Consider the following 14,341-nt stretch of genomic DNA (forward strand, 5'->3'; position numbering starts at 1 on the left):
TTTAAATGTTCAAACCATGATATTGAACAAACCCATGGACAAAGCTACAGTTATTGCAGTGCTGGGATTTGTAGTTTATTATAAAAAAAAAGTCAAGTTGAAACAGTTACCACAAACTAAACTGGTTCACAAAAGTGTCTTAAAGAATTAGAGCGGCTGCCAGTGCTGGGAAATATTTCATATATAATATTCAGATAAAGGCTAATTCAATCAATCAATCAATCAAACTTTATTTGTATAGCCCATATTCACAAATCACAATTTGTCTCATAGGGTGTGACATCCTCTGCCCTTAATCCTCAACAAGAGTCAGGAAAAACTTGATTTTATATTTTTTGCTGAACTTTTACATGCAATGAAGCTCTAACTTAACAACTTACAAGTGGACACATAGTATTTAGTGCAGATGTGCATATTTACTGAGAAAAGGCAAAAATACAAAGATCAATATTGGTATTTTAAGAATCCATAATAAAATTGCAATTAATCAGATCATTTTTAACTGTGAAACTTTAACATATTTCATTGTAAAGCTGTATGATAGAAGGTGTACAAAATATTATAAAAAATGCAAAAGACAGTCACGTATATATTTTAGTCACTTGACTTTCAGATTTGGTATGAGGGCACACACAGCGGCCAATTCGATTCCAGTGGCTGCCACCCTTGTATGCCTGAAAATGCCCCTGAGTGGTTAGTACACACATAAAACATCTGTCTCTTTTTCACTCACTCTCTCTCACGCACACACACACACACACACACACACACACACACACACACACACACACACACACACACACACACACACACACACACACACACACACACACACACACACACACACACACACACTCTCTCTCTCTCACGTGGCATGCCGACTCAACATTCTAACACAGAATTACTTGAGGTAGCCACTGTCTTCTTCATCATCCTCATCTCTGGCTGCAGAAGCACCCATAGGTGTAGGCTGGTAGTCATTTTCCCATCTTCCTTCAGAGTCTGTCTGGTGTTCCAGAGAGGCGGCTACAGCAGCAGCCGCTTCCAGCCCCTGGTTGATGTAACTGTCCTCCTGGCTGGCCTCCAGGACGGGCAGCTCCAACAGAAGACCTTTCAGTGTCTCACCCAGTTCCCTGAAGCCAGGCCTCCGATTCGGCTCCTTATCCCAGCAGCTCCACATGACGTCATAACTGAGTTTGTGAGATGGAGCAAGGAGGGGCAGGAGTCAGGGTGGGGTATGTGTAAAATACCTTTTAGCAATAGCTTACTGTAAAATCAAGCAATGTCAAAGCCTCTTTACAAGTTTTACCTTACTAGATCTCATCAGCTCTGAGACATGTTTTTTTTAATTATTTTACAGATTCACTTTTTTAGGCTGATCCAAGACAGACTTTTCACAAGTCCTGCTTCTCAGAGTCTCCTTAATGTTCTAAAAGTAAACATATGTCATATATGAATATTTAAATTTAGTACCACTATATAAAACATTAAAGTGGTTGCCTATCTTCAGAATACACTCTGATTAGGTGGCTCTGCCCACTAGCATCCTCAGCTTTCTGTTCAGATTTTGAAGCTAATCCAAAAACAAAATGATTCTGTCTCGGACACAGAAACTCACAGTTTTTGGTCACACTCCTCAGGTGGTTTGAGCCTATGTCCAGACAGCAGCAAGTCCAGCAGCTCATGGTTGTGGACTCCTGGATAAGGAGTCCTCCCGCGGGACACAATCTCCCACATGGTCACCCCAAATGACCACTGAGGGGACGAGGGCACAAAACAAGATGAGATCATTTGTTATCTTATCATCTATGTTTAATTGGGAATCTAAAACCAGACGATTAAAATATAATTCATTACCAAACAACAAGTCAAAGTATATATCAAATAAATGTTGCTGTCATTTTAGGTAGTTCTTATCACACTGATGTATACCCAGGTGCTGATTTTCCAGTAAGATTGTTTTTAATTCCATTTTTGATAATAATAAACATTATTGACAGCTGAGACTGACTCGGGATTGGTCGATTGGTGGGGCCTCGCTACCACGGCTCCATCCCCTGATCGCTACTGCGCAGACAGTGGCTGCTCAATAGCGATCATATATTTTGGCATCATTCCGATGCGGTGGGAGGAAGTGGAGACATGTTAATATGGACCCCGTTTTACTTGTGTTAAAATGTTGGGAAATTAAGTCTGCAGAATTAATTATTTGTTGGGGCTGAATGTGAGCTACAATCTGACCTTGTTTTTTTAAATTACTTTACTTCAATTTACTATAATTTACTTGAAAACAATTATGTTCCACAGAATGCTGAACTCACCACATCACTTTTGGTGGTGTACACAGACTCAGACAGGCTCTCCATGGCCATCCACTTGATGGGGACACGGAGAGCAACTTTCTGACGATAATAATTGCTGCTGTAGATTTTCTTGGACATGCCAAAGTCAGCCACAGACACCCTGAGATCGTCGCCCAGCCTTGTGTGAAAAAAACATGCAAATTAAAAAGTGCATTTGCATGATAAGTAAGGCATGATAAGGCAATACTCTCTAGACTGAGATCAAATTTTCTCCCAACACACACACACACACACGCACACACACACACACACACACACACACACACACACACACACACACACACACACACACACACACACACACACACACACACACACACACACACACACACACACACATCTCCCGAGGCCCTCAGTCACGGTTCCTGAAACTATGAGTAGCTTCCCTTCAGGATACAAGTCATGGTTGAATACCAATAGCTGAAGACAGAGACGTAGTCAGAGATAAACAAGGAAGCCTTGATTTCAAGCCACCCCTTCCTGCTGTAATGTTTTTTTCCCCTCTCAGTGTCTCCCTCTCATGGACTTACATGCAGTTGCGTGCGGCCAAGTCCCTGTGCAGAAACCCCTGTGAGCTCAGGTAGGTCATCCCTGCTGCAATATCAATCATGAAGCGCAGGAGACTCTGATGGGGCACAAACTGGAACAGAGGGTGTTTATTTTAAATTTGTGAACATAAAAATATGCATCGTGTTGTGGGTAGTTTTAATGGAGGTGTGCAAAAATAAAGAGTTCAACACTCTACTGTCTGGGAAATCAGCATTAATTCTGACACGTGACACATGTTTTACTAGTTTTGGATAAAAATCTTAAGTCACTTTTTCCCCAACCTTGGTTACAGGTTGGTTGGTTCTCATCTTCCAGTTCCCTAAAGCACAACCAATTACTTTGGTGTCACTTAAGGTGCATTTGTAAAACGTTGGATTACACAGATTTAGATAGTTGATGAATGATCAGATAATGAAAGAATTTATTTAGGAGCTATGCCACTGTGTGTGATTCTGCATTTTGTTGGGTATTGTTAAGGTCAGAGGATGTCGCACCTTGTTAAAGCCCTATGAGACAAATTGTGATTTGTGAATATCGGCTTTACAAATAAAAGTTTGATTGATTGATTGATTGAAAATATGAAAGTTTTCTTGTGTGTATCTTGTGTGAATGTGCCGACATACATGCAACAATATGCCGCATCTGCACATGCGTGTACTGACTGAAACTCACCATTGCAATATCACCATAGCGTGTTGCAATAAGGAAGCGACGCAGGTCTCCATGTTTCATGTATGGCAGTATGACCAGGGGAACAGGCAGAGGAGTGTCCTGCTCCCTCTGTAAAGTGACCCCTGCAGGACAAAACACACACGTCTCTCACAAGAGTCTGTGGGTTGAGCCTCTACAATCAGTGACAAACAAACATCTGATTTACTGGAGTTTTCAAAACTTGAATGATAGTGTAAGTGGCCACAGTGCCAGCTCAGAAATTGGGTTTGCTGTGAAGTGATCCATTTATGGTGAAAATGTGTGTTTAAGAATTAGGATTTAAAATAATTTACAATGTAACCTGAGCATAATCATCAACCTGAGTTGCAAGGTTAGCAGTTTTAAGAAAATACCTTCCGGTAAAATGGTCCAATGTAATGAGCTATTGATTTACCCAACAAAGTAAACCAAGCGTGTGCTCTGTATATCTGCATATATATATATATGGACAACCATGGTGTGGCTGGATGGATGTTTTAAGAGTCCAGTTGCACACACATTTAACCCTGTTTTAGGATTAGCTGTGATTAGCTTACCGAGTAGTTTGACCACATTTTCATGATCAAAGTTCTTCATGATCTCGGCCTCTTTCAAAAACTCATGCAAGTCTTCCTGGCTGTGGATTCCAACTGTGTTTATGAAAGAGAAAAATGTTTTTTAAAAAAACAAGAAAATTACAGTAGAGTTTGGATAAAGACTGTGGCCTTTTATTTTGTACACACCTCTCATGGTCTTCACAGCCACCTTGATGTCCATGCTTTCCTCTGGTGTAAAAATCCCTTCACGAACTGCACCAAACTCCCCTGTAAGAAAAGGAAAGAAAGCTCAGTGTTACCATGTCCTGTTTATCACCACCAGCGGAGAAAAGTAGATTTTAGTAGATAAACTAAGGCTGCATGAGAAATGGTTCACTCCTTCATTATTTTGAGGGTTTCAATGCTGATGAGTCTATAACAAAACAGTCTTTCTGATGTTTAAAATGTTCACCATCGGGGTCACTGTAGTGGACATGCACATAGAACGCGTATAAAGACGGACAACATGGGTGTGGCGAAGTTGCTCGATGGCGTCTCCTGACACGTTTCAAAATCAAAGCCTGATTCAAATTTGGCCTAGATGCTTGAAATGTAGGAGGCGCATTTACAGTTTCCACAAAAGCAAAGCATGGGGAGGTGTAGGCAACACAAACTTGCTTTAGTTTAGGTTAACGTTGTGGTTGCACTTCAGAGTGGACTTTGACTATGACAGGACAGGAAATCTTGTGTTGTGTATGAAAGACGAATGCATTCAATGCTCACCCACCATCCCAAACTTCACTCTCTAACTTTTGCTTTGTCAAACAATACACACTTAATGTTGCTATGAACATACACCATGCACCGTGGATTTGTTCACTATGACTCTAATTGTTATGATCTGCCCTGTTCTATTTTTGATTTAGCAGATTTTGCAGTGCTATAAATGACTGCTCCTCTGTGTCTTATATGTAGTCATTTGACTTCCTTTGGGGGTTACTTGTCAGTTTCAACTATGTCTCATTAGTTTATTAAAGGTAGGTCAAGCCATATTAATTCAATACACTGTTTGTCATACTCTGCTAATATCGCCTCGCGGCCAGCTGTACAAGGGGTGTGTGCTGGAAAAAAATCTGGTTTAAATACACAGCCCTGGCTCTTTGTTTGGGAAAAGAAAGAAAGCTGGACTACAATGAACAACACAACACTGTTCCAGCCAATCAGCAACAAGTTATTCCTGCACAGGAAAGGGGGGTCAAAGGGAAAGCGAGACAGAGGTCTCTGGATGGTCACATACACTAATCCTCTTTCTTCGAGCGATTTTTAATAAAACATGTGTGCACATCACCTGTTGCATCTCAAACAAGACAATGTAATGATTCAACTGCCTTCTACTATCGAGTGATGGGAGCGGTACCTGAAAAAGAGGCCCCAGGTAACTTGCACCGCCACTAATGTTTCAGAACGTAAGAACTATTGAGAAGACCCATGTTAAAGGGTTAGTTCACCCAGAAAGTTCACTCATTATCTACTCACCACTGTGCCGATGGAAGGCAGGGTGAAGTGTTTGAGTCCACAAAACACTTTGGGAGTTTCAGGGGGTTTTGAGGGAAATGGTGACTGATTCTTCAAACGTAAAAAAACAACAGAAAAAAAAATGCCTCCATACTGCTCCTGTGGTATCGTCCAAGTGTCCGTTAACCCCAACATTCATTCATTTTTCACACCATTTTTAGCCTAGATGTCCTCTGACATCCTCCTCTGCAGCCACAAGTGTGTGAATCACAAGTGTGTGAATCACACACTTGTGATTCACAAGTGTGTGAATCACACTTGTGGTTGAATGATCATCAGTTCACATTTCACTTTGTCACAGTTGGTTGAAAATTGACCCCAATGGCATGTGTCACTGCTTCTTCTCATTAAGAACTTATCCTGGTTCTGAGAATGTTGCCTATAATTAACAAGTCTGCCTCTGTCACATAAACCCTGGGTATGAGACAGTTAATAAGCAGCTTCCTGGTACAGGTTATCCAGGACGGCCAATGTCAGATTCAGCGAAGCCAGATAATGAAGAAATATCCTCGGTATGTTGAACTTCATAGTGCAAACCAGCTGTTGCTCTCATCCGGATTTGTTTTCCGGTTTGGTCTGCTCTGGCTGGTTTTTGACTCTCAATGCCTCAACCTTCCATCAGCCTGGTCACTTTTTTACATGAAATCCTACTGACCTTTGCCAAGCTCCTTCCCCATGGTCAGCTTGTTTCTCTCTACCAGGACGTCCTTCAAACTGGCAAGCAGGCTGCCACTGAACCCCTCCAACATCTGGGCCACCCCTGCCTCCCCTGGAACTCAAATGAAAATCAAAGCATTAACCTTTCAGGTGTAATAAAAAAAAAAGGCATATCCTCTCTCTTTTGACACAGGCTTTATTTGTAACATTTCAACTGAGGCTTATTCAATTTGTCATAGTTGTACAATCCAGCTTCCTCCTCTGCCCAATTCCTCTGCTCACCTGTGATTCATCTACTCATCACCTGAAGTCTGTTGCTTCTTCTTCACACAGTTATTTCCAAATGCTTAAAGTTACTCTAGTACAGCATCTATGGGGCTACGACTTCTTTGGTGGAAATAATCAAACAGACATTCTATTCTTCAGGGTCAATAATGATTAAATGAAAAAATGAAGAGGCCTTAATGTATTATCGTTCAGATACTTACTGTCGGCCTGCTGGGCTACAGCCTCCACCACCTGTGGATGTCGGTAGGAAGATCCAACGCTCACTGGCAAAAGCTCAATTCCTTGCTCTGATCTGTGGGACAATTAAAATGTTCACATAATTAAAAATAGAAGTGTCATCAAATGAAAGGAGTATGTTTTGTTCCTTGTCACACATGGACAGTTCAGCATGCAGCTGGGGAAGACTGAGGATCAAACCGCCAACCTTCTGGTTGAAGGAACGACCACTCTACCCCTCAGCCACCCTAGTAGTATAGCATAGTATCTCAACAGAATATCCAAGGTAAAAGTCTGTTAAGAGGGAAGATGCTTTTACCTGAGTTTAGTGTAGTTCTGTCGGCGGATGCAAACAGCTAAGGGGATGACAGATATGAGCAGTAGGCTGCCAAACAGAGCACCAACAGTCAGCCATATGGGGACGGGTCTCTGGTCCTGAGGAGCTGCTGTCATTGCATCTTCTGAGATGTTTAAGACTGGGCTCACAGTGGTCACAACAGACGGAACTTTCCCTGAAAGAAACATAGTGCACTTATTGGTTTTGTTATGGTACCCAGTGAAGCTCCCAACATGTTAATGCAGCTCTAATCAATATTTTTATATCAACAATGTTTCGGCAAGAGCCCAAGGCCCCTAAGCAGAACTTTTCAGCATCTTTCTTCTATGTTTATATCGTCCACAATGTTCAGCACCGCAACTCTGATCAGTCTCACTTCCAGAAGCAGCGGCAGCCTCTGATGAACCCACTGCCCACTAAATCACGAGCCCTGCTCAGACCTGCAAAAACATTTGTCTCTGATGATCAGACCACAAGTGGACAGCTCTTTCTTCATCAGCTCACACCAATCTAAATCCAAATTGTGTTGTTTTTAACCAGTTGGACTGTACAGATGTGTCTGATGTCAATATGTGCGTGTGTGTGTGAGTGTGTGTGTGATAGAGGAGAGATCGGGAAGGAGCTGTGAGTAAGGGTTTACACATTTGAATTTAATTAAGTGGTGATCAGTTTTCACATTGTGGTCAAAAATGTATATATGTTAATAACAAAAAAGTGTAAAAATAATTTTTGTTTTATTGTGAAACTGTGTCGGTCAAATGACGACAGATGAGTAGCCGATTTGTGATCAGATCATTCAGGATGGATGTTAATGGTCTGAGTAAAACTTAACAATGAGCCTACTACTCCTCTTGGTTGTTGGTGGAGACCAAAATAGATATTAAAGCGGTGTATCTTAAATTGGACTTAATCCAATTGAATTCAAATTTTCACAAGTGGAAGTAATAAGTTACATTTACTCTTTGTAACTGTTACAAAGTCCTTTTTTTTTTGTTTTTTAAAAACAATTCTGAAATGTATGGTGAGGCAACACTTAAAACAAGCCTATTTGCTGAGCCTGGCCACTGTGGCCACAGAGCAGCATTTACAGGACAAGTAGCACAAGTAGAGAACTGAACTGATGAAGACATGGCACTTACACAACAATATCTATTTGCTGATATCAGCTGATATTAGTCACCGTTACCCACTGGTCATACCAGAGCAAGAAAGAATGTGTCCATAGTCAGGCTTACATACATCTATGAATGTTAACAGTGGCCGTGGATGCTTGGTGTGACCCTTGTTGGATGGATATATCATTCCAGGCTTGCACTGACAGTCTGTAGTCCCGCTGTGGGTTTAGTCCCGTGATGCTGACCGATGTGGTGGTGAGCCCCGATGAGTCTGGCAGGAAAATGACACGGCCCTCACATGACTCCCACTGACCACCAGCCTCTGCTTTCTCCTTACACTCAACGCCATACGTCACTTCCTGTCTGCCTCCCCAGTCAAGAGGAGGATCCCATGTCACTGTCAGCACTGAGTCATTATGAGGATGGGCTGCTAGGTTCACTGGAGCAGAGGGCGGCTCTGTGACGTACACAACAGACAAGCAAAAACATGCTTACGATTAAAATCCATTAAAATGTGCAATTACATAGGTACACAAAAAAATTGTATTGAGCCGTTTTTATAATACAAACACAAACAATCAATATCTGTGATATCAGAAATAGACAACAGTGGCAAAGCCAAATTCTCCAATATCTTTTCCATTAAAATGTTTTCCCTTTATTGAAAGTTTAAGGGATTGTAGCATTTTCAAATGAGCTTGATAACATAACAATAATGTAACAAAAATCCGATGAGCGAGAAAAGTCTTTTCTGACCAGTTGAGGGTGCCGAAGCTGGCCAATTTAATTCACGTAGGGCCTTTAATGTGTAATCCAATAAACTACAGTTATTACAGGAAGACACCTGTTAATTCCCAGTAAACCTGCTCGGTGTCTTACTGGTGCAGCTGAGGTCTGTGGGGTCTGTTGGTAGGCGGCTGAAACCCTGCAGGCAGTCACATCTCTCCGATCCCTCCCTATGTGTCCCGGAATTAGCGGGGCACAGCCGGCATCCTGCACTGTCATTGGCTGGTTTGTAGGAGCCCATCCTACATGCTGGTGGAATAGGAATAGTCATTCATCTCTTTCAAAAAAACAATTTTTTTGAGTGTGTTGCAATAGCGACAGGGTTCGATAAAGCTGACGCATTTGTCCAAATGGTCCAAAGAAGATGATTATTTACTCGAGGTTCTCTAGTGCTCTCTGTATAACTGGGATCCCAGTAGGACTAATATTTTAGTAAACTGATTTTGGCTGACATATACAGTATTAATTCCTCATAGATCTCCAAAAACCTATAATCTAATACGGTATATGGCAATAAGCAGGGACCACTATACAAGGTTAGGCCCATGCAGGTTCCTCTAACACATTGTTTTAGCTACAACAAAGCAATGGACAGGAAACATGTCAAAAATAGGGAAAGAAGAGGATCATGAGAAAGGGGAAGTGAAAGTCCTGAGTTGTGGTTACAAGAGTCAAGATTATGTTGGTCAAGATGGTCAGCCGGGAATTTTTTGTGCAAGTAGTTGTCACCTCATCTCTCGACACAGGGCAAAAATAACATTTTCCAGGGATGCTCATTGCTCAGTTCTGTTTTGTTATTTTTAGCCTTTAACATCAGAAATTGTACATTACCTAATGTGACAAAATGAGTGTGTGGGACAACTGATCGTTGTAACATAAGACATTCATTGATCATGTTGCCAAATGTTTTTAACTTCATGATCCCATACTGGGCTCAGTTTTAATGCTGGAGTTGTGTAGGGGTCTTAATGATAGTAGTGATGGAAATTCTATCCAAACTCAAACTATCACGTGTTTTCTACGGGTTAATACATGTATATACATTTTATAGGAGTCGAAGTCAGGCCTTGTTTGACAGAGATGTGAAATAATGTCTCCCCCGAACTGCCTTTCAATTACACAGTCTCTTGCTTCAGCATTAATGAGAGTTGTGGCATTGCACAGAGTTGCTTGTGCTGCTCTCCTTGATTCATTGAGCATCGAGTAAAATGCTTCTGCATAAGACATATGGGTCTCCTGAACCTGAACCAAACTTAGCGCTGCACTTTCTTGTACAATATATAATACACATGCCAAGTGTGAAGCGGATGAGATGAACACTTTGCGAAATATGCATTCCACAGAGCCTTCCTGTTCTAAGAGGACTGTTTTTCCTGGTCATTAGTGAGTCCTCCTCAAACAGTTCTACAATATACTTCATTGTTTGTGTGCTGGACATTCATTATATAATCACTGTTTTTCATGAAAAGGAACTGAATTTGCTTTGTTACTCTTCATCTATAAAAGAAATAAACATGAAAATCGGTAAAGATGATGTTTAGAGCCACATCTGAAATTACAGCCAGAATTTAGATTAAAAGGTTACAACTTTAAACCCTGAATTCGGACTTTTCCAATGGTTTTTAAAAAAAAATGTATATATCATAAATCATAAATTAGTTTTACATAAGATGTACATACTCTACAAGTATGTGTGTAAGATGTTAAGATTTATTTCATATGTAAGCCTATATGTGATGCTTATTGGCTTTCAAAAAAGGCTGCTTTATTCAATACAAGTGTGACATAAATATGAAATGTGAAATTGACAAATCACCATGTCTCCATACCTTGACAGGTGCTGTCCATGACTTGATGCCCAGGTTCACAGGTACACCCCCCCTGCAGTGGCCCCCACACTCCATCTGTATTACACTCTCTATCTGGTGGAGAAACCTCCACTGCTCCCATCACGCATGAACCTGTCAGCGGCCCAGACCCGGCCCCTGTTCTACCGAACAACGCCAGGTTGGCCACTGTGTCCGGGCACATCTTGTAGTAGAGTCTTATTGACGTTAGAAACACGCATGTCCCCGAGTAGGAGAAGGCGAGCTGGAAGCCTTTGTGGCTGACTGGGCCCAGACTCAGGGCCACGCTGCGCTTCAGGTAGCTGGAAATTTGTTTAGTGTCTGCAGGGAAAGGCTTAGAGGTCTGGATTTCCAGGACCATGTTGCCATTATAAAACTTTCTGATGGGTGTGTCTGTATCAAAGAGATGAACTCTCAGTGGACCAAGCTGACCAGGTGGCTCCTCTTCTTGACCAAATGCAATATCCATCATTAGATAGTGAGCTTCTCGGCGCTCCATCCGCTGGCTTAAAATAGTTCTTGTCATTCTTTTTCCACAAGCTTGGAGCACAGGCACTGGACTCTGTGTGCCAAGTTTCAGAGCAATTTCAGTCCACTGTAGTGACAAGAAGCACAATTAGGGAACAGCCACATACTAAACTTACAGAAGCATATAAAAAGCAACATTTATTGGATTAAACCTAAGATACTACTGGAATATTCAAAATATAACTTAACTATAACTATAATTTTTATACATAGATTATAATGTTAACATAGGATTGAGGGATTTTAATCATCTAGGGTACCCATGCCATAATTAAACTGAGCCTGCTGGTACCCTCATTTTCAATAATTTAATAATAATAATAATAATAATAATAATAATAATAATAACATAAATTGTTATTATTATTATTATTATTTATAGAAATCAGCCTAATGAAATTATAGACTTCCCCTTATCAACTTGCTGGTAATTTCCATTTCAGCAGACCATGGCATAATCTTGTTTGAAATATCATATATTTTTACATTTCACAACTGTGCCCTTAATTATCATTGTTTTGTTTCTGAAGAAGTTTTTTCTTTACCGTATTTATCTAGTTATTTATTTACTTGTTTGTTTGTTTCTTTACCTAATGGAGGAATTAGGTTGCATTTGTTTGTTCTGTTTATTTATGAAGATATTTGTAATCTCTGGCTTTGATGCTATATTAGTGATTATGATAATAATTAGGTAAATGAGTTAGCACAAACTTGTACTGTAATTTATAACAAAGTAAACACAGTAAAATAGGAGAGTTATGTGGAACAAAGGCAAAGATCAAAAACACCATAACACAGTTTGTAAATTTAAAACAATGGAGAAAAAACTAAAAAGTTCAATTAAAATGTATAATTCTGTGAAAAGTTACACAACATTTCCCTTGATCAATCTTACGTGTGACGGTGGTTCAGACGTCCAACTCAGCGTGGCCAGTTTGTCAGAGTGGAAAATCTCCACTGAACAGAAGAAACGGGAGAAAGTCAACACTGTTATTCTGCTGAATCATGTTGGACCGCTTGTAACAGAGACTTTCACAGACTTTCATGGGCTGAACCATGAAGTGCTTTTTAGCTAATTAGTCAAATCTTTTTCAATTTATTTCAAAACTGACATGTAACTAATGAAAGGTAGGCTCAACCCTAAATACAATGAGTTGCAGAAATCTAGTTGGGATATAATTAAAGCATGGATGATCTTCACAGGATCCGTCCTGGGGGGGCGAAGATCTGATCATTGAGATGTTTCTCAACTATTTGTCAAAAGAGAGGTCACTGTAAAATATCCCAGGTCTCCGGCACTAGGTTTGGTATTTGAAGAGGGTTCCAAGATGTGTCAATCAGAAGTGTTTTGTGCCATTTTGTCTTCATCAGAGTTATTTCCTCTTTCTTAAAAGGAACATTAACATAAATTAAAACACAATTATCAACACTTTGACAGTGTTAACAAAAACAAAAAATGTCCACGCTTTGTAAAAGCTGATAGGGATCAATTTTTAAAATAAATAATAGGAGTTAAAAGATGTTGAAAAAAAAACTAAGTAAAGACAAAGTACTGTCATGTGCAATGTTTAGGCAGCATACTTTAATTGAGGGAAATGTATATTTTACTTTACTTTAATCTACCTGACGGGTTCAAATTTACTTCCACAATAAAATGATTGAAAGTCTACATACAGAATCATTATTGTATTTCTTAATGTTACACATTTATCTACTCAGCAGAACTTGAAGACAGTAAATCCCAGCTACAACAAGAATTGCTCAATGGTGATACATCAATAGTAATAACCCAGCTTGTTTTTAGGGTACATTTTTATTGGTAATACTAAAGTTACTTTTAACAATGTTGAATGCAAGTCTTTGTATTTTCATACCATAAATGTTATTTCTACCCACTTACACATTTGCTTGCTTAGAGGATCTGCACTTGAACACTGCCACTTGCACAGAATGAAATCACACTCTTGATATTTAATATCATATTTGGACTGTACCATTGTGGACTTCAAACATTACTTGTATCACTAAGTTATCCTGAGCAGTAGATTAGTTTTTCATCCAGATAAACTGAGGGGAAAATTACAACAATTGCCTAAATATACACAATACCTTCTATCTCTTGTAGTGAATTTATTCAACTGTAAATCACCATATGCTTTCCTGGCACACTTCGTGACAACCCCTTCAGAGTTTAAAATACCATCATATTTTCTAGACATCTTATTTTATAACATCTTAAACTTTTACACAATTACAATAAAACCCTTTTTTTCCTCCATGCTGAAAGTAAAGCAACTGCATTCTCACCTTCCTCTGCTTGATCTTGTGTTTCACAGCCAGCATCCAGCGTCCACATCCACAATAAGAAGACAGCCACAGGCCACATTCCACAGTTACACGCAGTCATGTTTAAATGTTGTATTGTAATCCACTGCTGCCTGTTCACACCCGACCTGTCGTTCAGTGTCGTCTCTGTTTACATCTACTCATGACACAAATGTCGGAATCGAGCCTCCCTCCCCTAAGACAGCTGAGTTCCTGTGCCGCTACTGCACCTTTTAAGATTAGAGTAAAACAGGAAACCTGTAGAATGCAATGAGAACCGGTCTCTGGTCTGACCTTCATGACCCTGTGCAGTGTTAAGGTGCCACTTGGGGCTCTGGCTAAAGTTGGGAAGGCATTTCTCATATACAAACAAATCAATCTCTCCATTAATGAAGAAAATAATCTGCTGCAGTTTAATGACAATAATCTTTTAAATAGTTCCAAATTAGCTCCACCAAAACCAACTGTACCACAAAATCCTGCTTTTACATCAGAACAGACTAACGATAATAATCTGATTTAAATATGT

At 40.1% G+C, this 14,341-nt stretch overlaps 1 protein-coding gene and 1 long non-coding RNA gene across 2 annotated transcripts in view; one reads left to right on the top strand and one right to left on the bottom strand.

The window, feature by feature from the left end:
- Nucleotides 1-7,811, top strand: part of LOC117779153 — a 22,621-nt gene extending 14,810 nt beyond the window's left edge. Inside the window, exons 2-3 of the long non-coding RNA XR_004616938.1 lie at nucleotides 3,498-3,504; nucleotides 7,801-7,811. This is a non-coding gene — a long non-coding RNA (uncharacterized LOC117779153). The remainder of the gene's footprint in view (nucleotides 1-3,497; nucleotides 3,505-7,800) is intronic.
- Nucleotides 897-14,015, bottom strand: si:ch73-40a2.1 (tyrosine-protein kinase receptor TYRO3). The gene is made up of 15 exons (XM_034615059.1): nucleotides 13,795-14,015; nucleotides 12,383-12,444; nucleotides 10,942-11,554; nucleotides 9,206-9,361; nucleotides 8,451-8,783; nucleotides 7,194-7,386; nucleotides 6,859-6,950; nucleotides 6,369-6,488; nucleotides 4,346-4,426; nucleotides 4,160-4,252; nucleotides 3,585-3,706; nucleotides 2,894-3,003; nucleotides 2,322-2,481; nucleotides 1,619-1,755; nucleotides 897-1,190 (listed from the first exon to the last, which is right to left on the bottom strand). Exons 1-15 carry the CDS (start codon nucleotides 13,892-13,894, stop codon nucleotides 902-904), a joined length of 2,661 nt encoding a protein of 886 aa, XP_034470950.1. The 5' UTR covers nucleotides 13,895-14,015; the 3' UTR covers nucleotides 897-901.
- Nucleotides 14,016-14,341: the final 326 nt, after the last annotated feature.

This window comes from Hippoglossus hippoglossus, chromosome 18 (assembly GCF_009819705.1).
Source record: "Hippoglossus hippoglossus isolate fHipHip1 chromosome 18, fHipHip1.pri, whole genome shotgun sequence".
In the NCBI taxonomy this organism is placed as follows: Eukaryota; Metazoa; Chordata; class Actinopteri; order Pleuronectiformes; family Pleuronectidae; genus Hippoglossus; species Hippoglossus hippoglossus.